This window comes from Rhinatrema bivittatum, chromosome 9 (assembly GCF_901001135.1).
Source record: "Rhinatrema bivittatum chromosome 9, aRhiBiv1.1, whole genome shotgun sequence".
Classification (NCBI taxonomy): domain Eukaryota; kingdom Metazoa; phylum Chordata; class Amphibia; order Gymnophiona; family Rhinatrematidae; genus Rhinatrema; species Rhinatrema bivittatum.
Window position 1 is genome coordinate 233,185,528 of NC_042623.1, and position 27,911 is coordinate 233,213,438.

General features: G+C 46.9%; 1 protein-coding gene across 1 annotated transcript in view; it reads right to left on the reverse strand.

Moving 5' to 3' along the window:
• Window positions 1-6,217: 6,217 nt before the first annotated feature.
• The window catches only part of LOC115099503 (D-beta-hydroxybutyrate dehydrogenase, mitochondrial-like), an 87,961-nt gene continuing 66,267 nt past the window's right edge, over window positions 6,218-27,911 (reverse strand). Inside the window, exons 4-5 of the mRNA XM_029617176.1 lie at window positions 20,629-20,781; window positions 6,218-7,157 (exon numbers count right to left, since the gene is read on the reverse strand). Coding sequence (XP_029473036.1) covers window positions 6,688-7,157; window positions 20,629-20,781 — 623 coding nt within the window. The 3' untranslated portion in view covers window positions 6,218-6,687. The remainder of the gene's footprint in view (window positions 7,158-20,628; window positions 20,782-27,911) is intronic.

Below are 27,911 nucleotides of genomic sequence, written 5' to 3' on the forward strand. Positions count from 1 at the left end.
CATACCAAGATTCTTTTTGATTGAAAGACACTACATAAATCTAACTCACCATGATTATACAATGCATTTTTATTTATTTATTCCAATGCATATGGATTCTTTTTTATTCTTTTTGAAGGAATACCAATACCAAATATGGAGGAAATAAAAGAGAATATTTTTAGTCAAACATAAGGTTGGAAGACAAACGTTAGACAAAGTTTTGTAAATATATTACTGTTTATTTTTTCCAATATGTTATTTAATCAAATAATTACATATAGTAGAAATGTTCTTTATAGACCATATTAAACACATGATCACAATACTGCTCTTTAATTTTTTTATGATGGAATTCATTTAAGTGAATACCTGTTAAAACACAAATTTTTAGTGCAAGTAGAAGTAAAGTACAATAAAGACAACAATCTGTTAAAGGAATAGCTCTGTTACATAAATACGTTTTCTGCCAAAAGATATCTTTTGCTGTAATACGTGTTGTAAAAATTTCCTGCTAATACAACAATCTCTCATTATACAGAAAATCACTTAATAGAATTTTGCTTTAACTGAATTAACTTTTTGGCCTTACATTCAATTTGTAAAGCTGAGACTTCATATAACGGAATTATTTTAAAAGAAGAAAAATGAACAAAGGACATGAAACATAGCAAAATGAGTGAAGAGACTGATAAAATAACTAACACCAGTGTTCAATATTCATTTATAGCCTGAAGGAGGTACTCTTTGTTGTAGAGGAACATTATAGGAGGTACCTCCCTGGATGTACGTAGGAACACATCTGCTGGTTTTTAATGGACGTCAATGGGGAAATACAGAACAAATGACAAAACGCATCTTCTGTATACAGAGGGATTGCTGTAGAACAAAATTGTTTTTACTTTTGTGCAGAGTTTAACAGGCCACTATGCTTCATAATAATGACTTTGTTTTGTTAGCAGCAGATTATTTCTAAATTAACATTCCTGAACAATTAAGTGCCATTTTCAAGATTACTAGCCTGGCTACTAGATTTCAATGGAATGCAGTGTTTTACTGATTTGTGCTTATCTTTGCATTGGAAAAGAAAATTAGGTTCTTACCTTTGATAATTTTCGTTCCTGTAGTACCATGGATCAGTCCAGACTCCTGGGTTTGGCCCCCCCCTCTAGCAAATGGAGACAGAAGTTTACAAACAAAAAACTCCGCCTATATCTAGGCTGGTGCCACCTACAGTCCAGCAGTATTACTTAATGTCAAAGCAGCATAATGCAAACCAAACTCACTAACTAACCATATAACCAGGACCATCAACACCAGTCCACCAGGATCATCATTACCGCTTCTCAACCCCCAACTGGGAACAGAACCTGAGATACCAATAACGGACAGAGATAGCATCATATAGAACAGACATCAGCAGCACAACATAGCCTCTCCCGGCATCAGTACTCAACCGGGCGGGACTCTGGACTGATCCGTGGTACTACAGGAACGAAAATTATCAAAGGTAAGAACCTAATTTTCTTTTCCCTGTACGTACCTGGATCAGTCCAGACTCCTGGGATGTACCAAAGCGCACTTTACCTGGGATGGGATCCGGAGAGACCCGCTCTGAGCACTCCTTCTCCAAATTCTCCCGCACCTGGAGCCTTGACATCCAAACGATAGTGCCTGGCAAAGGTATGCAAAGATTTCCACGTGGCCGCCCTGCAAATTTCTTCCATCGAGATATGTTGACATTCCGCCCAGGAAGTGGCCTGGGCTCGAGTAGAATGGGCACGAAGCCCCAACGGCAGAGACCGACCCTGCAGCATATATGCCGAACTGATGGCCTCTTTCAACCAACGCGCAATGGTAGTCTTGGATGCCGCATTGCCCCGCCGAGGACCACTCCAGAGCACAAAGAGATGATCGGAAACCCGAAACGCATTAGTTACCTCCAAGTAACTCAGCAGGATGCGCCGCACATCCAATTTACGGAGATCCTTAGCCAAGGGATCCGAATCATCGAGTTGCAAGAACGACAGTAGCTCAACCGTCTGGTTGACATGAAAGGAAGAAACCACCTTGGGTAAGAAGGAGGGAATCATACGCATGAACACTCCTGACTCTGATATCCTCAAAAAAGGCTCCCTGCACAATAAAGCTTGAAGCTCGGAAATTCGACATGCCGAAACAATGGCCGCTAAGAACACCACCTTCAACGTCAAATCCTTCAAGGTGGTTTTGCGAATAGGCTCAAAGGGAGCACCACACAAGGCTCAAAAGACAAGATTCAAATTCCAGGACGGGCAAGGCTGGTGAAATGGAGGCCGCAGTTGTTTCGCCCCCCAAAGAAAACTCGCTACATCGGGATGAGCCGCCACTGGCTTCCCCTGAATCAGACCACGTAAGGAACTCAGCGCCGCCACCTGGACCCGCAGGGAGCTACACGAAAGACCCTTAGACAAACCGTCCTGCAGGAACAGGAGGATATCCGGCACGGCTGCTCGAGTAGGAATCACATCCCGATCCAGGCACCATGATTCAAATAACTTCCAGACCCGTACATAGGATAACGACGTAGACATCTTCCGGGAATGTAAGAGAGTGGAGACCACCGGTTCCGCGTAGCCCTTGGACCTCAGTCTTTGCCTCTCAAAAGCCAGGCCGCTAGACAAAAGCGATCGACCTGGTCGAAAACACGGGCCCTTTGTGCAGGAGATCCGGAACATACGGGAAACGAAGAGGCTCCTCCACCGCCAAATTCAAAAGGTCTGCGAACCACGGGCGTCGTGACCACTCGGGCGCCACCAGTACAACGTCCGCCGGGTGTGCCTCGATTCGCCGCAACACCTTTCCTATGAGTGGCCACGGTGGAAACACATAGAGCAGTACCTCCTTCGGCCATGGCAGCGCCAGAGCGTCGACTCCCTCTGCTGCCGCCTCCCGCCTTCGAGCGAAAAACCGAGGGGCTTTCGCATTCCTGAAGGTTGCCATCAGATCGACCACGGGCGTGCCCCACGGAGCACAAATGAGCCGAAACGCATCCTCCGCGAGCTCCCACTCTCCGGGGTCCAGCCAATTTCGACTTAAGAAATTGGCATGAACATTGTCCACCCCGGCTATGTGGGAGGCTGCTAAGCAGCTGAGGTGTTGCTCCACCCAGGCGAACAAGAGGCGAGCGTCGGACGCCACGGCCTGACTCTTGGTTCCCCCTTGTCGGTTGATGTAAGCCACCGTGGTCGCGTTGTCGGACAACACCCTGACTGCCCGACCACGAATGAGCGGTAGGAACTCCAGAAGAGCCAGCCGGACCGCTCTGTTTTCCAGTCGATTTATGGACCAAGGCGCCTGTACCGATCGTCGTAGACATACCGCTCCCCAGCCGAGTAGACTGGCATCCGTGTTAATGACCCTCCAAGACGGGATCTCTAAAGGGACACCTCGACTCAAATTGGTCGGACACAACTGCCTGTGTCAGAGGTAAGGGCAGGTGAAATTCTTCCGAGACCGGGTTCCATCGGGAGAGCAACGCTGACTGTAAAGGCCGCATATGGGCGAACGCCCAGGAAACCAATTCCAGTGTCGAAGACATGGACCCCAACACCTGCAAATAGTCCCAGACAATTGGCACCTGCTTGGATAACAATCTTCGAATTCGCGCCTGCAATTTGAACATCCGTTCTTGCGTGAGAGAAACCGTTCCCTGACGTGTGTCGAACAACGCTCCCAAAATCTCCAGCGACTGCGACAGCTTCAGATGACTCTTGGAGACATTGACTATCCAACCGAGTTTGTCCAACAATTGGAGTACCCGCTGGATCGCCGCTTGGCAGAGCGTCTCTGACTTGGCCCGAGTCAGCCAATCGTCCAAATACGGGTGCACCAACAGACCTTCCCTTTGGAGGTGCGCTGCCACTACAACCATAATCTTGGTGAACATTTGAGGCGCTGTTGCCAGGCCGAACGGGAGCGCTTGGAATTGAAAATGCTGCCCCAGCACTGCAAACCAGAGAAACTGTTGATGCTCCGCCCGAATGCCAATATGGAGATACGCCTCCGTGAGATCCAGGGAGGCCAGAAACTCCCCCTGCCGCAAGGAAGCGATGACGGAACATAACGTTTCCATTCGAAAGCGGGGAACCCGCAGACATTTGTTGACCCCCTTCAGGTCCAGGATAGGCCGAAAAGTTCCTTCCTTCTTTGGATCCACGAAGTAAATGGAATAACGGCCCCTGCGAAGCTCATTGACTGGAACAGGAATAATCGCGCCAAGCTCCCTGAGCCAAGCCAGGGTGGACCATACCACCCGGCGCTTCTCTGAAAACCCGCAAGGGGATACCAGAAAAAACGGGAACGGCCGGCGTAAAAAATCTAACTCGTAACCGTGTTTTATCACATCTAGGTCCCACTGGTCCTATGTGATCCTGGTCCATTCCTCGTAAAATCGACTTAGACGCCCCCGATTCTGGGAACAGAGGAATGGACCGGCCGCCCATCATTGTGCAGGCTTGCCCTCCTGCACATTCTGACCTGTGCCCGCGAAAGGACTGCGAATAAGATTGTTGGCGCTGGGCACTGTGACGAAAAGAAGAAACTGATCCCCGGGAGACTCGAGGCCGGCGACCACCGCGAAACCGCGATCGGGCAGGTGCAACCCCCCTAGACCGTGGTCTGTCCTCCGGTAAACAGTGAACCTTATTCTCCCCTAGAGATTCAATCAAATCTTCCAATTCCTTGCCAAATAAGTTTCCCCCGGAAAGGCAAGGATCCCAGCCGGGCTTTGGAAGTCACATCCACCGACCAATGCCGCAGCCATAACAGCCTCCGCGCGGACACCGCCGAGACCATCGTTCTGGCTGAGGTGCAGAGAAGATCATAAAAGGCATCCGCACTATAAGCGATCACCGCTTCCAATCTTCCCGCTTGGCGTGCTTCTTCCAGCGACAGAGACTCATTGGCCAAAAGTTGCTGAGCCCAGCGGAGTCCAGCCCGTAGCAAGAAATTACTACAAATCGCCGGACGAATTCCTAACTCTGAGACTTCGAAGATCTTCTTGAGCTGAACCTCCAGCTTCCTGTCCTGTAAATCCTTAAGTGCGGTACCCCCGGTGACCGGAATGGTGGTCTTCTTCGTGACCGCCGCTACTGCCGAGTCTATCTTCGGCATGCGCAACATCTCCAGGGCGTCCTCCGGTAAGGGATAAAGCTTATCCATCGCCTTTGCCACCTTCAGCCCCAAATCCGGAGTATCCCACTCCTTAAACAGCAAGTCAGAGGCAGAAAAATGCAATGGGAAGGCTGAAGGAGGCCCTCGGAGGCCTAAGACGACCGGGTCCGTTACCCCGAGCCGTGACTCCTCCTGCGGCACCTGGATCCCTAGTTCCCCCAGAATTTCCGGGATAAGAGGCCCCAGCTCATCTTTTCTAAATAAGCGAATCACCTTCAGGTCATCCCCCTCGGTGGCATGGGACACTCGGGATCCCGAGGCCCCCTGGTCTCCGTCCCCATCAACCCCCCGCGGCGGCTGGGACGGGAGATCTGGATCCCCGGATGGCTCATCCGTGTTCGTGGTCGAATCAGGGCCCCCTCTGGGTGCCAACGGCCGGAGTGGGCGAGCCCTATTCTGGCCCTCTGACCCCGGACCTGTTTTGGACCGTTTCTCTGCCCGAGGCCCTGGGTCCGGAGTGGGGGTCTCCAGGGACCTCTTCTTGGCCCGACGACGGGCCTTGAATGCCTTATGCATAAGGAGTACGAACGCGGACCCAAATGAAGAGTCCGAGTCCGTATCCTCATCATCATCCCCCTCAAGAGACATGAGAAGGCAAAGACCCAATGGGATTAGCGGAACTGTCCCCCTTGGGGACCCCATGCTGCAGGGATAACCTCAGCGGAGGGTCGTCCTCCCCCTCACTCACCGACATAGTGTCTGCCACAGCTTCCCGCGGTGCTAAAATGGCTGCCGTTCCCACCGAAACCGCCGGCGAGGGAAACAAAATGGCGCCCGAAGCCAGCCCGGCACTAATCGCTGGCCTGCCTGCCTCGGGTCCGGCGCGCAACTGCCTGCTTCCCCAGGTCCCTACCGGAGCCGTGGAGCCTCCCTCCCCGCCGGAAACACATGCGGAGCAAAGGCTGTCCCTAGACAGCTCCACCTGCTAGGAGACAGAAGAATACTGCTGGACTGTAGGTGGCACCAGCCTAGATATAGGCGGAGTTTTTTGTTTGTAAACTTCTGTCTCCATCTGCTAGAGGGGGGGCCAAACCCAGGAGTCTGGACTGATCCAGGTACAAACAGGGAATGGAAGTTAGCAATAAGTGGACAATACAAAGATAAGCACAAATCAGTAAAACACTGCATTCCATTGAAGGCGCATTGAAGGCGCATGGAGCTGTAGCCCAAGCAGCAGGAGGAAACTGCAGACCAAAAAAAAAAAAATGGTATACTGAATTAAAAAAAAATTTCCACTTTTAATTGTAATCAACAAAGAAAAACACTTTCCTTCATTTAAGACTAAAGGTTAGTCTACTAATTACTGCAGCAGTTTCAAAATATAGTCTGAGGGCCACAAACCACTCAGGTTTTCAGGATATCCCTAATAAATAAGCATATATTTGCATACAGTGCCTCTGCTGTTTGTAGATACATCTCATGCTTATTTATTAGGGATATCTTGCAAAACCGATTGGTTTGTGGCCCTCAGGATTACGGTTTGACATCTCTGGTTTAGCGAATATAAATCCAATTAGCAATACTCGCAGGAAGGTGAGTCATAATTTTTAACCTTATCCACCAATAGGTATCTGATGGGTTATAGCGAGTATATGGTAATTTTGAACTTAATGCATCTGTGATGTCGTTAAGAACTGGAGACATATCCTTAAAGCCACTGTTCACAAACGACTTCATCAAAACGATCTGATGAGCAAAATATTCCTTTCCATAGTCTTCTTGAACAATTTCACTTGCTTTCTTCCATAGCTCATCAGCTTGGTTTTCAACATCTTCCTGGGTTAGGATTCTAGTAGCAGCAATAAAATTGCTAGGTTCAATCACAGCAACTTTGACTCCCCATTGGTACATTTCCTGCCTCAGGCAATCAGAGAAAGCTTCCACTGCATATTTGGAGATGCAATAACAAGAACGAGAAGGGCTTGCCATTCTTCCTAGCATGCTTGCAATATTGACAACACGACCTTCAAAACAAATAAAAGAAAGTGAATTGTTTTGCCGTCATCATTTTTCAAGTACTGTCTGCAAACTGGGAGACAAAGGATCATTGCCTCAGGTTCAAATAAATTGTGAGCCCTCTGGGAAGGGAATTACCTACACTATCTGAATGTAATCTGCTTTGAAGTGCCAAAAGATGGAATATAAATCAAAAAAATATGCACAAAGGACTGTTCTTATAAAAATAATGGGGGGAAACTTGTAGTTCATTTGGCCCCACACTGCAAAACAACTCTGACCTCTCCTCCATTCGCACTCTAAAAGCAGATTTGTTTTGTCCCACTGAAAACAAAGCTTAAATTCAGTTTTTTATTATCGTGCTGCTCATGTCCCTGTTTTCTCATTCTCTTTAGCAAAGCATTATAGTTTTGAAAAGATGACTACAAGAATGAGCAAGTTAATCTTTTAAATCCTGTGATTTATGCAGCCAGATGTAAGCAGCCTAAAATAAAGACTGGAACCAAGGTGATTTTTTAATTTTTATTACAGAAAAAGGTTGCTGCTCTGCTTTTTCACATATTGCTGCGTTTATGTCTGAAATGGGCCTTTAAATTATCAGTGTCTTCTCGGAAAGACATCTTGAATTTCCTTTTCTTTCTGCTACACCAGTCCAGAACGATTGGGTTTAGTACATCATCCAGCTCCATGGAAGCAGAGAACATTCTTTTTTTCTAACTTGTGACCACATCCACTTAGCACAGACCCGTTTGAACTTGTATTCTCTGCCTCCAGCTGAAGAAAAAACTACTGATAGAGCAGCAGTATTTTTTATGTTAATGCTCATCTATTATTTGAATTTAATAAAAAAAAATTAAAGACAAAGCCATATTATCAAAGGCAATCTGTTTGCGCCATGCACCTCTAATTTTTACCGAGTAGTGAGCCAACATTTGCTTAACACTCCCATTCCCATAAGAGAGTTCTTGGTTGTGCCAATTTAGAGAATAATGCTAAGGCAAACAATTTGATTGGACCATGCACCTTTACTTTTAGAGTTGCGAGCCAACATTTGATTATGCTCCCATTCTCATCAGATGGGTTTTGGCTGAGTCACTTTTGAGCATATATGCATTAAGAAAGGATGGAGGAATTTCTGGGAATCTTCTAAATCTACACTATTTTACTTTACTCATTGTAAAAGGTTAAAAAAAAAGAAAGTCCCCTAAACATTGCAAAGTAAAATATAAAGGTATTCAGCCAGCAGATTTCAATTTGTTTAAAAGTGATTTGGTCTTCATCTCAGGCTGTTTTAAGCATTTCTCAAGCTGGATCACTATTGCTGTTTGTGCTCCCTGAGACAGCAATATAACTGTGGCAGGTGATTTTGCCTACACTGCATGAAATCATGGCGATTAAAACATGGAAAATGTTTCAAAAGGAGTAATAAGGGCCTTGAACAAAACTAATAAAAAAAAAAAAAAAAGTAATATGTTTACCCAGAGTTTTTTTTATAACATTGTTATCTATTGTCTTTGGAACGGCTGCTATTTTGAAAACAGCTCCAGCAAAGCTCTGCACAGCCGCAGATAAACAATATTCATGACTCACCATTTTTAAATCCTGAACTTTACGTCAAAAAGGAGGGATAAGTCTTATCAGATAGCATCCTTTATGCAAAACCATGCTCAGGCTCCTTAATTAAGAATCCTGTGTTTTGCAAGTAGTATGAAAGATTAGATACATTCATACCTGCAAAATAGAATGCTCAAGAGCATTAAGCATTGCATTTATACAATCCTCTTAGGAGTTCTAAAGACTCAAGGAGAGCTTATATATAAAGTTGCCCTTAAAGCAATACATCTTTCTATTGCAGGCATGGAAGCAGAATATGAGGATAACAGTTTGTATTCCCTGGTAGAAAAGGAAGTTTTTTCTGAGAGTTAAGACATTTTCTTTAATAAGAACTTGCCATACTGGGTCAGACCGAAGGTCCATCAAGCCCAGTAACCTATTTGCAATGGTGTCCAATCCAGGTCACAAGTACCTGGCAAGATCCCAAACAGTAAATGGATCCCATGCTGCCATCGCGCAGTGACAAGTAGGGACTATTTAAGTCTACTTGGTTAATAAGGGTGACTTTTCCTCCAGGAACTTGTCCAAACCTTTTATTTTAAACCCAGCTGTGCTGTCTTAACCACATACTCTGATGATGAATTCCAGAGTTTCTTATAATCTTCCTGTTCCTTAAAGAAGTGATTGCAGCATTAATTTCATGTTATTCCTTCCCTAAATCTAGCAGTAAATACATTTAAAAAGAAACCTATCTGTGATCCAATTAATAAAAGGGATACATAAAGCCTGAATGGCCATTCCACTATATTGAATATTCGTAATTAATGTACTCACCAGAAATTTGTTTCAAACAAAGATTTCTATCTAAGCTTGCTTCCTTCAGAGTTTCAAGATTATTTATGTCAAATGCCATGGTTTACTAACAAACTATCCCTCTGGAAGGAGACATCTCTCTTGAGAACTGAATAAAAGAGCTATTATTCAAGCATGGGTTCTTTCCAAATGTTTCTCAGTGCAATCTGTTCAAGCAATGTTAAAGCACTTCTACTTTAAAGTTAAAAAGCTTACTGACAGAGATGAGCCAATCCAGTTGTAATCAGCAGCTGCATGTTTATTGGATGGGCTAAATGATTTTATAAGGGTTTCTTCAAGTTTGATAGCTCTTTCAGGAAGTACGAGAAATCTTTTATAGCTATGTCACTGGCCTACAGACTCGTATTACCAGAGGTTAGTGATAGGTCTATTTGTTGCCTTTATAATCATAACCATGATTCAAAATGATACTGTCAAGGTATTCATTTTATATCTCAACTATTAAGATTCAAAGGTCAAAAGCTACCCTTTCAAGAAATAAGAAATTCAAGAATATTTCAGAGTCGATTCAGATAATCATGGACGAGTGGGTCCTAGGTAACATACAATATGGCTACACGCTTTAGCTAGCCTCCAATGCATCAATTTTGCAGGGTATCACTATGTTCAACATCAACAAAGTAAGTAGCAGTTCTATTATAAGCAAATTTCTAGGTTGACAGCAATATGTCATTTGCCATTAAAGGAAAAAAAGACAAAAATTCTTTATACTTTGACTCCAAAGAAAACAGGTCATGCAGACCCAATTCCGGAATTAAAACGGGGTGAACAAGGTATCCTTGCCACTGTTCCCTCTATGATGTACACATGTGCATGTGCACACGGCATCGCACGCACAAGAAATCCCAATATTTGCATTGTATTGTCTCGTAGTACACAAATTTCAACTGTGTATAAAAAGTTGCACAAATAAAATTTTAGCAAACATCACTTTTAAAAAAATTAGGGAGAACATTGATGCTTGCCTCATATTTTCAAACTGAAACTTTCTATATAGCAAAGCTCTGAGCAGAAAGGCAAGTTTTTATCTTAGCCTGATATAATAGAGATAACTTCCAATATTTTAACAACAGAACATAAGAAATTGCTTTGCTGGGTCAAGCCCAGCATCCTGTTTCCAACAGAGACCAAACCAGGCCACAAGAACCTGGCAATTCCCTAAGTCAACTTTATTAATAGCAGTTAATGGACTTCTCTCCAAGAACTTATCCAAACCTTTTTTGAACCCAGCTACACTAACTGCACTAACCACATCCTCTGGCAACAAATTCCAGAGCTTTATTGTGCGTTGAAAGCCATCAGAGATCTGTTAGTACATAACTGGGCATCACTTCCAATTCAGGGCACACTAAATTCATTCACCATAGCATAGGTGGTCTATCGTAATGTGTCTAAAAGAATTGATAATGGTTTGCTATATCTTTACAACTGAGTGATCAGAGCAACATCAATCCAGTAAGGAATATTAGCAATTTCAGCCTTTTCATACAATAGAATATTTGGGAGCTGTATTCCATAACAAAAAAAAAGTTGTTTGTGTACATACGTACACATACATACACACACACACATACATACATGAAAGGGATAATTAATATTGCCAAAAACAGTTAAAAAGCAATCTTTAGAATTCCCAAGAGCATGGGAATATGTACAATTATGGTTTTAGTGCCTAGAGTTATAACATGTTCCATGTATGATGTTGTTCTTTTCTGTAAACCGGGGTGAAGGCTCCCTGCTTTACCTCGGTATAAAAAAGACTCTAAATAAATAAAAAATAAATAAATAGATTCAGCGCACAAAATCTCAACTCTCAACTTACCTTGCCTTCTCCTAGGACAAACAGGATGGTAGTCCTCCCAGATGGGTGACATCATCAGATGGAGCCCGGCACGGAAAACTTGTCAAAGTTTCTAGAACTTTGACTGGCACACTGAGCAAGCCCAGCATGCCACTATTCGTGCGTCCACGCGGGGTCCCCCTTCAGTCTTTTTTTTTCTGCAGTGAACTGCCTCGTGGTTTGGAGCTCTGCTTTTGTACTGATTTTTTTTCTTCAATTTTTCCAGTTTTTCCAACTTCGGGTCCCCCTTCTCTGATCAGTGTCCCTCCAGCGGCATGGTAGGTTTATTTTTACCTTCTTTGCGGTCGATTACCAGCGTGTTGCTCCTTGGTGGCCACTGTCCATTGACCGCTCACCTGCTGTTTTTCATGGCATCGTCTGGTTTTTGGCAGTGCCTCCAGTGCCCGCGGACCATGTCGATTACTGATCCGCATGGGGTTTGTATCCTCTGCCTGGGGGCATTGCACGACATACAAGGGTGTCAGCTGTGCGATCAGATGACCCCCAAGGGCCATGGTGCCCAGCTGGATATGATGGAGAATCTCTTTGTTCCAAAAAGTCTGCTCCATCAGAGATGTCGACGCCTATGGGCCGAGGGGAACAGCTTGATACATGTCCCTAAGACCCCCTGCAGCCTCGAACATGGAAAGAGGGGCCGGTGATAGACCATCTATGGTGTCAATGCTCTCAGACATTGGGCTCTTCAGCTTCTTCTGCACCGGGGAAAGACTGGGCCAAGCATCACGAGAAATCCGCAAGCACAGTCACTGGTCGCCGTCAGCGCACAGCTCTAGAACCTGTGCAGTACTGGCAGCTGCCATGCCGCGACTGAAGGGACCCCGTGGTGAGGAGGCCTCATCCTCTGACAGACCCGGGAGTCCTAGGCATTCCTCACCAATATCAGTGCTGAGCACTGAGCCTCCTCCATCAATCCTAGCTTCACCGGACTTATGAGCATTGTAGGGCATCGAACCACCCCCAGCAGCGGCCCCCATACTGGTGCAGGAGCCTGTCTCATCTCTGTTGATGCCCCTGCTAAAGTGTGTGGATGTCCTTTGCGGTGTCCTTCTGAAGCAACCGGCGACCGGGGGCCCTCAGTTCCCCAATGGCCACCGATGCCCCCCTCCAAAGCAATTCCCATTATTGGGTCCTCCACGGAGGAAGATTTATTGTGGCCACTGGCACAGTCGAGAATGTTGGTTCCATGACCAAAGGTCCCCAAGCCCGTGCCTGAGGTGTCGGGACCCTCATTACCATTGCTGCCTTTGCCGCCCTTGAGGCCACCGGTGCCCTCTATACCCAGACCAAGGAGCTTGGACAGGGCCCATCCAAGCAGGCCCCCAAGGGACCTTAGCGAGAAGGAGGGCCCATATGACCCCTGGGGAGATGATACCTTGGAGTCTTCTTCTGAGGACTCTGGTAATCTTCTATCAGAACCTTCGCCACCAGATGAAAGGCGCAGGTTTCGCTGGGAGATCTCTCCTTTTCAGGTTTTTCCTCAGAGTAGGACGCTCGACATAAGATGCTCCAAGTTCTCCAGTTCATCAATGCCCCAAAGGAGATAGTGGCTGTCCCAGTCCATGATATCTTTAAGGAACTTCTCAGGATTTGGGAACATCCAGGGTCAGTTCCTCCAGTAAACAGGAAGGTAGATGCCCTCTATTTGGTCCAACAGGCTTTTGGATTTGAGAGAAGCCATCTCCCTCACCAATCTGTGGTAGTAGAGCCGGCTCTCATAAAAGCCAAGCGCTCTCGGACCCATGTCTCCGCCCCTCCAGGTCAGGATCACAGGGCACCAGATACCCTAGGTAGAAAGGTATTTCAGGGCACTATGCTAATCACCCACATTGCCTCCTACCAATTGTATATGACCCAATACAACCGGAACTTATGGAAAAGGGTCCAGGAGCTCTCAGAGTGCCTGCCACAGCAGCAACAAGACGCGTTCTCTGCAGTGGTACAGCAGGGTCTGGAGGTGGGAAAACATGAGGTGAGGTTCACCTACGATGTTTCGAGACAGAGGCAAGAGTAGCTGCAGTGGGTATTGGCGCCCACAGGATGGCCTGGCTCTGGGCCTCGGACCTTCGCCTGGAGGAGAAGCTGGCTGATCTGCCCTGCACAAGACAGAATCTCTTCGGGGACAAGGTCAGGGATGTGGTAGCCCAATTGAAGGACCACCATGAGACACTTCAACAGCTATTGGCTATTCACTTCCGATCCTCCATCAGGAAGTCCTTGCGACAAGGTTTGAGGAAATCCTTCTACCGTGGGCTCGTACCCCCCACGCTGATTCCAGGGGTTGTTCTCACCAACAATGGACCCCCAAGTCTCAGCCAGCTCCCCAGCAGAGCGAGAGAGTGTGAGTCAGCCCGCCATACCCCCAGCATCCTGCCCTCCAGTAGGGGGCAGGCTACTTCATTTTGCCCACCACAGCCCACTCGTTATGTCAGACTGCTGGGTTCTCACAAACATCTGCCAGGGGTATCGGCTAAATTTCAAGGACATCCCTGCGGACTTTCTCCTATGTCCATCGTGGGGTTCATCCGCTCCACAGGAAATACTTGTGAAAGAGCTCTCTGCCCTTCTAGTGGCAGGAGCGGTAGAACCCGATCCCTTCTGCCAGCAGGGCTGAAGGTTCTATTCAAAGTTTTTCCTGATACCAAAGAGAACTGGGGGGCTACACCCTATTCTCAGTCTCAGAGCCTTGAACAAATTCCTTCAGAGGGAAAAGTTCAAAATGGTCTCTCTGGGCATCCTGATCCCACTCCTCACAAGAGGAGATTGGCTCTGCTCCCTCAATCTGAAGGATGCCTACGTCCACATTGTGATCTTTCCAAGTTACAGGAAGTATCTTCGCTTTGTGGTTGGAGGAGCTCACTACCAGTATTGAGTACTGCCATTTGGTCTGGCCTCAGCCCCTCGGATCTTCACCAAGTGCCTGGCAGCAGTGGGGGCACATCTCAAACAGGGGGTACATGTGTTCCCCTACTTGGACAACTAGCTGGTCAAAAGCGCCTCCCAGCAGGGAGTGATGCACTCTTTGTCTGACCATGCAAGTGCTGTGAACTCTGGGGTTTGTCATCAATTACTCAAAGTCCCATCTCTGCCCGTCAACCCATCTGGACTTCATAGGAGCCAGACTGGACACAATTTAGGCCAAGGCGTTTCTGCCTCGCGACCAGGCACTTGCCCTGTCATCACTGGCGAGCTTGGTTCGCAGCAGTCAACAGGTTCCTACTCATGTGCTGCTTCATCTTCTGGATCACATGGCTGCTTCTGTCCATGTCTCTCCATTGGCCTGCCTCTGCATGCGCAAGGCGCAGTGGATGTTATGGTCGCAATTGAACAGGTGTCCCAGGACCTCGAGGCACGTGTCTCTATCATGCCACCTTGGTGGGTCTCCAACCTGGAGCAGGGAGTCCCTTTTCAAGCTGCCCCACCTCAGGTAGAACTCACCACCGATGCCTCCCCCCATGGTTGGGGAGTGCATACGGACAACCTCCACATGCAGGGTCAGTGGACGGCTCAGGAATCTCTATACCAGATAAGTTTCCTGGAGGTTCGGGTGATTCGTTACACTCATTGGGCATTTCGAGACCACTTGTCCCATAATCGGTCCTGATTCGGACAGAATATCAGATAGCAATGTGGTACATCAACAAACAGGGAGGCACGGGATCGTTCCTCCTCTTGTCAGGAAGTGGTACAGATCTGGTCCTATGCTCTGTCGCAGGGCACGTCCCTGAGAGCGATGTATCTAGCCAGAGCAACGAACGTGGTGGCGGACCGCCTGAGCCATACATTTCAACCACATGAATGGTCACTGAATACAGCAGTGGCAGCCCGGATTTTCAACCAGTGGGGAAGTCCGGATGTGGATCTCTTTGCCTCCCCGTGCAACTGCATGGTAAGCAACTTCTGCTCCCTATTCAGCATGGACGGACTTCCAGCCTTGAACGCATTTGCCCAGCATTGGGGCACAGGTCTCCTGTATGTGTACCCTCTTCCACTGGTCATGACTCTCCTGAAGCTCCAGCAAGACCAGGGGACCATGATTCTCATGGCCCCATATTGGCCCAGACAAGTCTGGTTCCCTCTCCTTTGGGACCTGTCGATCAGAGAACCTATCAGTCTGGGGACTGCGCCCAATCTGATAACACAGGATTGGGGCAGACTGCGCCATTCAAACTTCTGAGCATTAGCCTTAACTGTTTGGATGTTGAGTGCCTAGTCCTGCAGCCCCTGAACATATCTGACGTCATGTCTCAGGTGCTGGTAGCTTCCTGGTCCTCGCATCTCAAAAAAGATATAGTTGCGATGGAGAAGGTACAGAGAAGGGCAACCAAAATGATAAAGGGGATGGAACAGCTCCCCTATGAGGAAAGGCTGAAGAGGTTAGGGCTGTTCAGCTTGGAGAAGAGATGGCTGAGGGGGTATATGATAGAGGTCTTTAAGATCATGAGAGGACTTGAAAGAGTAGATGTGACTCGGTTATTTTCACTTTCGAATAACAGAAGGACTAGGGGGCATTCCATGAAGTTAGCAAGTAGCACATTTAAGACTAATCTGAGAAAATTCTTTTTCACTCAACGCACAATAAAGCTCTGGAATTTGTTGCCAGAGGATGTGGTTAGTGCAGTTAGTGTAGCTGGGTTCAAAAAAGGTTTGGATAAGTTCTTGGAGGAGAAGTCCATTAATGGCTATTAATCAATTTTACTTAGGGAATAGCCACTGCTATTAATTGCATCAGTAGCATGGGATCTTCTTAGTGTTTGGGTAATTGCCAGGTTCTTGTGGCCTGGTTTTGGCCTCTGTTGGAAACAGGATGCTGGGCTTGATGGACCCTTGGTCTGACCCAGCAAGGCAATTTCTTATGTTCTTAAGGATGGATTCGAGACGTCTGTCCTGGGCATCCTTGAGTGCCGCTCCTCCCTCGACTGGGATGGTAGTGCGCTTTGAGACCGCGCAGACCATGGCATCCACTTTGGGGAATGCCAGGAGGTCTTTGGCAGCGGGGTCCAGGGGGTATAGGGCTGCCAGGGTCCGCCCCCCCTTGAATGTGGCCTCCGGAGCCTTCCATTCCAGGTCAATCAGCTGTTGAACAGCCTGCAGGAAAGGGAAATGGCGGGAGGCCAGACGGAATCCCTCGAGGAGGGGGTTCGTCTTCGGTTCCCCTGTGGCACTTGTGCCTGGGATAGCGAGCTCTTTCAGGCTGTGAGGCACGAGGTCTGATAGTTAGTCTTTAGCGAAGAAACGCCTCATGGTTTGGTAAGGTTCCATTCCTAGAGGGATTTCCCCTTCCTCCAGGGAGTCTTGATCCTCGTCCAATGTGTCCGTGTCCCCAAAGTTGGGGCTTTGAGGCGGGAGGGGCACTTCTCTGGGTTTAGAGGGTACCGGGATGTTTGGGTCTTCTGGGGCAGGCTGAGGCTGTGTCATTGGGGGCGCCGGTTGCATGTGGACAAAGGTATGTAGGCTTTTGAAGAATTCTACCCAGGAGAAAGATGCTGGGTCTAAATTGAGAGGCGCCACGTCCCCAGGGAGGCCCATTTGAAGGAGGCTCCCACTGGGGGTAGCGAGGTCCAGTGTACTGTCGGTGGATCCGGATCCCAGTGCCGGTTGGAGAGGACCTTGGCCTGGTTCACCCAGAGCCTCCTCGCACTGTAGACACAGGGCCGTGGCCTCTTCGTGCTGCGAGGCTCTGATGTGGCATGCTGGGCAGAGGCCCTGAGCCTTGAGCTTCTTGTCCGGTGGTGCCATAGTTTGTGTGTGTAGGATTGCAGAAAACTCTGGTTTGTGTGTTCAAGTGTACGTCGGGAGGCTTAGTTATGCACTCCGGGTGTGCCTAAGTTGTACATGTAGGTCGGATGCGCGCTCAATAAGATGCACGCGCCGCTGTGCGCACGGGGTTTACTTATGTGCCCGGCACAGTGAAGCGTGTGGCTATGTGCCTGGCGCCCTTGTGCAAGTCGCCGTGCGCACAAGTGATTTTGTGCGCATGGCTCGCCTCTGTGCGCATGGATCGAATTGGCGGACAGGGCGGCGATCAAGTGAAAATGGCGACGGCTACCACCTTGGAGGGTCTCCACGTGGGAGGACCCTCGTGTCGGACCAGGGTCTAGCCCGGATAGGGCTAATTAACCCGGTAGCACTGACGCCGGCTGGCGATCTGTGTGGCTATTCAAGCCTCGGAGACCGGAAACTTTTAGCAAGTTTTCTACCTTACCTTGTCTTGGCGTTTCCCGGTCTCCGGCTGCGGGGGGAGAGGGAAAGTACCTTCACCGCCGCGCTCAAAGTTGCACCCGCTGCCTCTCAGCTGCATCCGTTGCCGGGAGCTAAGTCCATGCCGGGAGCCGGCTGCCGGACAGAGGCCTACCTCTGAGGGATCGCGGAAATCAAAATCACCTCAGGAATCTCGACTGGGGGAGGGACCAGTAGGTATCACCGCAGGAGAGCGGGGCTCGTCTGTAGAGGTAGGTTTTCTTCTTTGTTTTGGATTTCTTTGGTTAGAATACTCTACACGCTAGCACAGTGTTATAGAGTCCCAAACTGCTATGGAGACAGAAAATACTGAAGAGCAGAGCTTCCTGCAGGGGTATATGTACTAGGGCTCACGTCAGATTGAAATCTGATCCGTCTCCGCTATCAGGAGCACACTATACCCACTGGTCCTGAGTCCATCTGCTACACGCCAGGAAATGCAAAGTCTCAGGCCTGATCATCCCTGGGGGGGGGGAGGAAAAACAACCCTAGAAGGACAGTTGTCTGTGGGAGGACTTCCCCGACCTAGTCCTGTCATCTTTTGGGGAAAATGACCTTGGGGAGGTCGCTGCCCCTTCCAATTCCTCCTGCTGAACCAGGAGGAATTGGAGGCAGAGAAATACTGACTCCTTCCCTGCAGAACCAACCTATATAAGGAGGGAACCTCAAAGAAGAAGTCTGGAATTCTACCTCCATCTGCTGGTAGGGGGAACGAAACCTACAGTGTAGACTGGTTTGTCAGGACGAGGACGAAAGACACTTTTTGGGTAATTTTATAACAGCTCACAAAGGGCTGAAGACCACGTGTAGAAAGTACTCGCAGACTTACATAAGGAAGTCCGCTTTGAAAATTAGCAGCTGTGCATGGAATCCAGCACAACATATGTGCACACATTTACATCTGCTTTGGAGCACGTGATGTGTACTCTTGCATTCATGCACATATGTTTGAAAATCAAAACGTTTTTGCAGAAGTGATTTCCTCACCCCAGCTCCATCCCTGAGAATGCCTCTTTCTAGTATCTGTAAAAGTATGTATGAAATTGCATCCGCATACACTTTTATTGGCACAGCCCCTAGGGCAATTTTGTAAAAGCCCATTACCCACATAAAACTGCACTGTATGTGTACAATTGTTTTTTAAAATCAGGCCCTAAATGAATAAGTCCCTTTTTCTTCCTTGCTCCCAGAAAGTCCATAATTTGCTTTTGTGAACAGCATGCAATTGCACAAAAAATAAGAGTTTCCATGAAAAAGGGAACACTTCCAAAAATGATGTGATAACTTACTTATGGCATATCTCAACTCTGGAATATGAATGTGTTTTGGCCAGTTTCTATGTTGGCATTATATAGACAGGGCTGGAGGATCAAAGCTCAAGCAAATGATATACAAATTAGCTTTCCTCATCACTCATGAATTTACTCTTGATTCAGGAATGGATTAACAATGTTTCCATCTCCCAAAAGCACACCCACTTTGGCAGTTGGCTAAAAGTTTCCATTAACAAGGTAGTGTTTCAGTTTACATGACAGTATCATCTCCCCTCCACAGTCAAATTGCTCCTTTAATATTCAATCATGATGCTAGTATATGCTTTGACTTGGGTTCCTGCCCTACCAGTAGGTAGCTCATCTTATAAATTGCTGGGCAGTACAGATAAGAATGAGAGGCAGGAATGGTATGTATATCATTGAAAATGACACAATATATGCTGCTTTGTGTGGACAGAAAGTGGTTAAAAGGAACCTTTTGATAATATTGAGATTATGTTTTAAGGATGTGTAGCAGGAAAACATTCATTTACTATTTTTTGTTTTGTTTTTTTTATATTATTCGGTTCAATTTTTTGGGTTCATTTTCATTTTAATGCACACATTTCTCTCTGCGGCCACAGTGTGGCTCTATAGGCCTGCATATTTTTTTTTTCTTTCTTTTGGCATCCCTGATCTCTGTGGGACTGCTCCCCACCCCTCCCATCACTACTGTGAGAAAAGCTCCTAAGGCCTTCCTTCACCCCACCTAATAGCTCTCTTTGCCTTGCGAGGCAGCAAACAGACCTCCCACTGCTGCCTCATCATGGCTGAAGACCCTTTACTGATTCTTATGTTGGGGCCACGGCAAAAAATAGCCTTCCCTACTGCATCGGGCCATTTTGCTTATCTCTTTCCACAGCAGGGACATCAGCTGGTAGCCTGCATGGACCCTCCTGCCCAGCAGTGTAAGCTTTTTTTTTTTTTACATATTCAGAGGTGGCAGGGGAAAATAGAGAATGGGTGTGTGTCAGTGGGCACGATGTAGTATGTGTGTGTTACTGGGCACAAGGGAGTGTGCGCGCACGTGTGTTTGTGTGTGTGTGTGTGTGTGTGTGTGTAAGTGGGCGCAAGGAAGCATGTAGTGGGTACGAGGAAGCGTGTGTGTGTGTCAGCATGAGCGTGAGGGAAGAGAGAGAGTTTGTGCATTCCATCACCCCCACTAATTCACAACAATCTCAGGGTGACTGGAAAGTAGAGAAAGCAGAGGGGGGGGCAGATGGCAACTGACTGCACAGATGTAGAGGGGCCACAGCTCTGTTTTCTCACCCCTGGTCTAGGATGTGTTCTACTACTAAGTTATTTAGAAAAATATGAAATTTTATGTTGCAGATTTTTTTGGTTCAATTATACCAGGCTCCCGGTCACATAATGTACCTCTGAAGGGTTAGTTTGGTGTGCTTTTGGGAACTGTTGAAACACATCATGCAGGAAAGTGCAAAAGGAAAATTAAGCCAGTTTTGAAAAAAAAATCCCCCCGGGTTGATATTTTCCTGTAATCTACTCCTGGACATGAGGGAGAGCCAGTGAAATAACATTTCCACAGCCTAACCTTTAAGGGTATAACCTTTCAGAATTGATCTTTTATTACATTTTTCTTCAATTTATCAAGTAAATATATTGCACTTTGCCTTTACATACCTTTTGCTCTGCGAATCAGAGGCAGAAATGCTTTTGTTACTCTCACAGTTCCCCACAAGTTAACATCCGCTACTTCTTTGTAATTGTCTAAGCTTTCAAATTCTACACCTCCGAATTTTGAGACGCCAGCATTATTTACAATACCCCAAAGACCTACAGGAATCACAGTTAAAAACACATGTAAAGAATTACTTGTCAAATCATATTTTAGAAACATAGAAAATGACAGTAAATACAGACTATTAGGCCCATGATGTCCATCCAATTTAATTCTTAGTGCAATGTCATAGACCCCAGGTGACCTCTGGGTTTCCTCTCACTTCCTTACAACTAGGGATTAAGGATGTGCTTTCATTCAATTTAATTTTGTTTAGCGCACACTAAACATTTTAGGGTGTGCTATTTACTTTTAATGCTAACATGAAATAACACACACTTTTTAAAAATGTATATGCCACCTTTCATAAATGGTCAGCCACTTCAAGGCAAGTTAGATTCAGGTACCATAGGTATTTTGTTTCAGTATGCAGTAAAATTAAACACAATAAACTAAAATATAATGAAACAAAATATAAGAACATAAGATATGCCATACTGAGTCAGACTAAAGGTCCATCAAGCCCAGTATCTTATTTCCAACAGTGGCCAATCCAGGTTACAAGTACCTGGCAAATACCCAAACATTAAATAAATCTCAAGCTACTATTGCTTATTAATTACAGTCAGCAGTTTATGGATTTATTCTCTAGGAACTTATCCAAACCTTTTTTAAACCCAGTTACACTAACTGCTGTAACCACATCCTCTGGCAATGAATTCCAGAGCTTAACTATGCACTGAGTGAAAAAGAATTTTCTTCGATTTGTTTTAAATGAGCTACTTGCTAACTTCATGGAGTGTCCCCTGGTCCTTCTATTTTCTGAGACAGTAAATAACTGATTTACATTAACTTGTTCAAGTCCTTTCATGATTTTGTAGACTTCTATCATATCCCCCCCCCCCCCCCCAGTCTTCTCTTCTCCAAACTGAACAACCCTAACTTTTTTAGCCTTTCCTCATAGAGCAGCTGGTTCCATGCCCCTTATCATTTTGGTCGCCCTTCTCTGCACTTTCTCCAGTGCAGCTATATCCTTTTTGAGAACCGGTGACCAGAACTACACACAGTATTCAAGGTACGGTCTCACCATGGAGCAATACAGAGGCATTATGACATCCATCGTTTTATTTGCTATCCCTTCTTAATAATTCCTTTGCTTGCTTTTTTGATTAACACAGCATACTGAGCCAACAATTTCAATGTATCATCCACTAGGGATGTTCAGAGGGTACGGATTCGTCCAATTCGGTATTCGTATTCGTCAGCAGGCAAATTCGTTGCATTCGTCCAATGGTGCCCCCGATACATTGATACATGCATTTGTTTTCCGGTTCCCATTAAAGTCAATGGGGGAAGTATTTGCAGCCTATTTTTGGCTGCAGAATTGGGGTTTTCTTATCAATGTTGATGAAACTTCTGGGGAGCAATCATCAGAAACACAAAAGAGCTCCAAGGTACTTATACTGTGGCAAAGTGGCACCAAAGTGGCATGAATAGCCTAAAGCTCGCTAATGTTACAATGTAAAAGTAGTCAGACACCCCTTTCATACTACTCCAACTGTTATAATGTGAACCGATGTGATGTAATCCAACGAATGTCGGTATGTAAAAGCAAATAAATAAATAAAGGAGCAAAGGGGTACCAGAAGTGGCAAGAGTGCTTTAACAGAGGCACAAAGCAGCAGCGAGAGTGTCAAAAACACACCACAGCTTCAAAAGAGAGCACCGATAACAGATGCATGAACCCTCGAAGGCAGCACGACAGGCAAAGCGGCAAGACAAGTGGCATCAACATCCTACCGCACAATGAAGGGGGAACATAGCAAGCAGAAAGACTAGCACCAACACACTGAGGAACCATGATAGTGGCAAGAACACCACAAGGAGTTGATTGAGTCATCTGGTGTATGGCAGCAAGGCAGAGTGGCAGAAAGTTGATGGGGGCAAGACAGGCTGGCAGAGCTGAGGTAGTCAGGTTGCTCTGGTGTTGATAAGGGAAAGACAAGGAGGCAAGACAAGACGATGCTCAGCATGTGGCGGGACTGTCAACTGGGCGTACTGTGCACCCAACCCGTCTTGAAACAGGGATCAGGGAGTCTAACACGAGTGCTAGGACCTGAAACATGATGAACTATGCCTGGGTGGGGTGGAGCATCTGCGGGTGCAGATTTTGGTGGTAGTAGCAAATATTCAAGCAAGAGTCCCGGGGAGTTTCCTTTCCTTTGTGCAGGAAAGGGCTCCCTAGAATGGGTTCACCCCTAGAGTGGGGTGTTTCCATTGGCGTCTAGTGAGCTCTCGCTGGTCTTTTAAAATCTGGTGGAGTTAGCAGATATACAAATGAGAATTTTCAAGGCCGAGGCGGAAGAGTTTACCATGTAAACAGCGGTTTAACATGGGTCAGAGGGTAGATACAGGCTGGCTACACCCGGGGAGAATTCCCTTTCCTTTGAGCCAGGAAGGGCTCCCTGGAATGGGTTGGCCCCTAGAGTGGAGCACGAGCCTTCAAAGCGTGGCGACCTGGAGCAGGCTGCCATATGAACAGCGGTTCAACATGGGACAACAGGTACTAAGAGATAGGGAACTCTCCCCGGTGTTGCAGCCTTTCTTTGAACAGGAAAGGGCTTCCTTGGAATGGGCTGGCCCCTAGAGTGGAGCACGAGCCTTCAAAGCGTGGCGACCTGGAGCAGGGTGCCATGTGAACAGCGGTTCAACATGGGTCAGCAGGTACTAAGAGAGAGGCTGCAACACCGGGGAGAGTTCCCTTTCTCTGAACAGGAAAGGGCTTCCTTGGAATGGGTTGGCCCCTAGAGTGTATAATGGTACAAATTGTTAGGATTTAAGCATTTGCAAACAGATCATGACTTCATAAGCAAGATGGAGGAAGTTCTCTTCTCTGCCCTGAAACTAAAGAAAACTGTTTGTTTTATTTAAGGATCCATGCTGTGAAGGATTACTAGTTTTTAATTGCCAGAGACTGAGGTTTCTCTTTGCAACGAGGGTTCAGCTGTTAGGACTGGACATAAGGCCTGGACAAACAGGCACAGCAGTCGAGGACAGAGGTCAATCCCACCTAGGGACATAAGGCCTGCATGGACAGGCACAGCAATCAAGGTCCAACCCTTGTAGGGACATAAGGCCTGGATGGACAGGCACAGCAATAGAGGACAGAGTCAATCCCACTTAGGGACATAAGGCCTGGACGGACAGGCACAGCAATAGAGGACAGAGGTCAAGCCCACGTAGGGACATAAGGCTTGGACGAACAGGCACAGCAATACAGGACAGAGTCAATCCCACCTAGGGACATAAGGTCTGGACGGACAGGCACAGCAATAGAGGACAGAGGTCAAGCCCACATATGGACATAAGGCCTGGATGGACAGGCACAGCAAAAGAGGATTTCCTTTGTGCAGGTATGTTGTGGTTTGACCTGTCACTTCTTCCTGAACTGGTTCACTGCCAGAAGAAAATGGCATCTTTTTCATTTCTGAAAGATAATTCAACAGAGGATGCTTTCAGAGCAATAGAAACTGCCATTTGTGAAGCAAGAACTGAGCTGGAGATTATTTTTGAATACCCAGAAGCTATTAACTGTACTTCTGCACTTCAGCTGATGACAAATGAACATGAAGAGCTCTCAAAAATAAGAAAACCGCTATTCAAGTCAAAATCTACAATATCAACCTATGTTGACTTTGTGGTTTACACAGTGCCTCTGTAAACAATGGGAACACAGAGGATGAACTAGAGTGCAACTACCACCAGTTTTCAATAGTACTTGAAACATTACTGTTGGCAAGGTCATGAAAAATATTGAGCATATGAAATATGCAAGGTCCAAACATCTTAAGTCAGCTTTTTATGTTCTTACATTCCAAATGTGGACAAACAGGCACAGCGTTTCAGGTCAGGCCCTTGTAGAGACGTATGGCCTGGACAGTGGAGGAACAGGCACAGCGTTTCAGGTCAGGTACATGTGCTGCAGTGCTTATATTATCTGGAGCATAGCGGCAGTTTAAACTGCTGCAAGGCTTTCAATTGCTTTTATTCATCTTGCCATTCAGAGGGAAAATTTGGAAACCCAAGCAAAGGCAGGTTTACTTTCAAAAACACTAGCATTTCCATCAACTCTGGTGCCAGCCTTGAGCGGTGAGGGCTCATGATATCCCCTGTCATTGAAAAGACACGTTCACTGGGCACACTGGTTGGTGGACATGACAGATATCACTGAGCCACTTTGGCTAGGTGTGGTTAGACAGTGGACTTGTGTGCCCAATATGCCAGCGGATCTGTCTGCATGTTCTCTGTCGGCTCTGAGAGATACCATGTCACTGACAGCTGTGCTGGTGTCTCCTTTGCTTGGGTGGGCTGAGAGTCACTCATGCCAGCAGCTTTCTCTCCCCCCCATCGCACAACAGATGAATCTTTATGGGCAACATGCCTTTGACGTTCTGAAGTGGAGGAGGAGGAGGAGGTACTATCTGTCGCTGACAGAGTGCTGCTCCTGCTTGGGCTAGCACAACTCTCTGAAGTGCCTGCTGTTTCCACCTCTGCTTCACGCCTAATCTGTCTTTGCCTATGGCGCTCCTGTTCACGGACTTTTGCTAACAGCAGGTCCTTCACACGGGGATCACAGACTGTGGCGAGCACGTATGTGTTCTGTTCTGTTAAAGGCCTTAATCGCTCTTCCACGTGCTGCTGCAAAATGTCCAGACAATGCAGCACCTCAACTGTCATTCCCTCTTCCTGTTTAAAGGCCTCCAAATGTTCATCCAGGAAATTAACTATAGGGGTGATGTCAGCCAAGGTGGCACTTCTGGAACTCAGCTCCTCCATGACATCCTTGAAGAGCTGCAGGAGTTTTACCAGCTAACTCATGACTAACCAATCATGATGCCCTAGGGGATTCTGCACACCTATGTCCATTGTACCAGAAAGTTCATGAAGGGTTGTCTGCAGCTCCACTAACCTCTCGAGCATCATAAAGGTGGAATTCTACCGGGTGGCAATGTCTTGAATGAGACGCTTGTGAAGCATCTCCAAATCAGTCTGCTTTTGTCAGAGAACCTGCCCCGCCTTCACATTTCTGTGGAAGTGCGCTGCTATGTTCCTGCACTTCTGTATTAACCTATGCAGATATTCATTCTCTTTGTCATTGGAATCCAACCCCAGAGCTGACTTCACTACCAGGTGCAGAGTGTGTGCAAAACATCGGATGTTCTTAAAGCTCCCGTCTTTTATTGCTTTAACCATGTTTGCACAATTGTCTGTGACAAAGAACCCTGCCTGAGGATTCCTGTCTTGCTGGTGTAGTTGCCAGCCCTCCAGCATCTGTCTGATGCATGCTAGAATATTGGCTGCGGTATGGGCCTGGTCCGTCAGGTGGATGTGCAGTAAAGCCCACCTCCACCCTGATACTTGTTCAGTAATAGAGCTGCTGCCTGCCTCTGCCTCAGCCAGGTCCCACCAGTGTGCTGTCAGGGAGAGGTAAGAGTGTGCAGCATTCATGGCTGTCCAGATATTGCAGGTGAAATGCACTCTCCCCTCTGCCTTTGCTAGCAGTGCTTGCGATACTGCTTGTATAGGCTGGGGATGACCTTTCTGCTAAATGTGGTTCTGGAGGGGATTTTGTAATTTGGAACTACGACCTTCAGAAACTGCTTGAAACCCACATTCTCCACTAACTGCAAGGGCTGGTCATCAAGGGCAATCATTTCCCCAATGCTCCTGGTTACAACTTTTGAGGCTGCCTGCCTCCTACCCCAGGATAGCGTTACCACACTCCACCCCATTTCCTCCATGGTGGGTTGTCGCTTCTGTCACATGTCAGGGGGTTGCTGGCCTGCCACCTTACTGCTAGAAGGTGATGCGGGCGTGGGCTGACTCTGCTGCTTTTGAACCACTTTACGCTGCTTGGAAGGGGTCCCCTGACTGGTACTGCCACCATCCCCAGATGGCAGTACTGTTGTTGGGTGTTGCCTCTTCATATGATGCATCATGCCAAAATTAGATAGATATCCATTTGCTTGCCTCTGATAATAGCCCTGCACAGTAATTACACCGAGCAAAATGCAGGTCATCTGTCACTTTAAAGTGGCTCCAGATCGCAGATGTCTTTCATGATCCTCCCTTCTCTAAAGCCTTGGGGGTGGATGCTGGCACTGGAGCGGAAGTAGTAGGTGCACCCTGAGAAGCAATGCCAGGGGCCTCAGTCACCCTCTGTGCCTACGCTGACTGCTCTTCCTCCTCCTTATCAGTTTCATTTCTCCCCTGCTGCACTGAAGTGGAGGCTAAGACAGGACTAACTGATCCTCCTAAAGCTTCGTCAGCTATTACTTCTTCCGTTTCTGATGAGAATCTCACACAAGATGATTCTTCATCTGAATCAGAAGCAAACAGTGACTGCGCTACATTGTCAACGCTAAGTCTTAGTCAAGACTTCTGTCCCCCTGCTGCTTTTGGGTGTTGACATTTTGTCTGGCATGACTCAGCCTCCCCTTCCCTCACCTCCAAAACTACAGGGTCAGAAACAGGTGGTGGCGATGGCGATGCATCATGGTCAGATTTCATTTTTTTCTGGATGGAACTGCCTGCCCCTCCAAAGAGTTTAGATTGCAACAGGTCCCTTTTTAACTTTAATAGGGGACTGGCACTAGTGCCTTTTGAAGTGCCTCCTCTGCCAGTCCCAATCACTCGACCACATCTAGCTTTCCCTGACATTATGGATTTAATGTCACTGCCTAGTGCCTACTGGCTGCTCACTGTCACAGTGCCTTGCTATGCACTAATGTAATGTGTGTGGTGTGCACACACACACAGCTTGCTCGTAAGCACAAAAGAGGCAGACTGGGGATTTCACTGCACAGACTGTCCCAATAATAAAGTTCAGACTGCTAAACTGCCAGCCCACTGAAGCCCAGTGCACAGAGAGACTGCGTGAGTTGAATTAAACAAACTCAGTTTTAAAAAGCTGGAATTGTTGGCACAGCAGGAAAATCGTTGAAATATATTTTCCAATGGAAATTCTAGCAAACTAGCTAAAAATTGAATATCTCTCTCCCAGCCACAACACCCAAATGGTGCTTCCTTGCAGCCTAGCCCAGAGGGTGAATTAAACAAAATGGCACTGCTAGCAGCTTCTCTCCCTGGCACAAAGAGACCGTCTCAGATCACCTAAATAAACTGC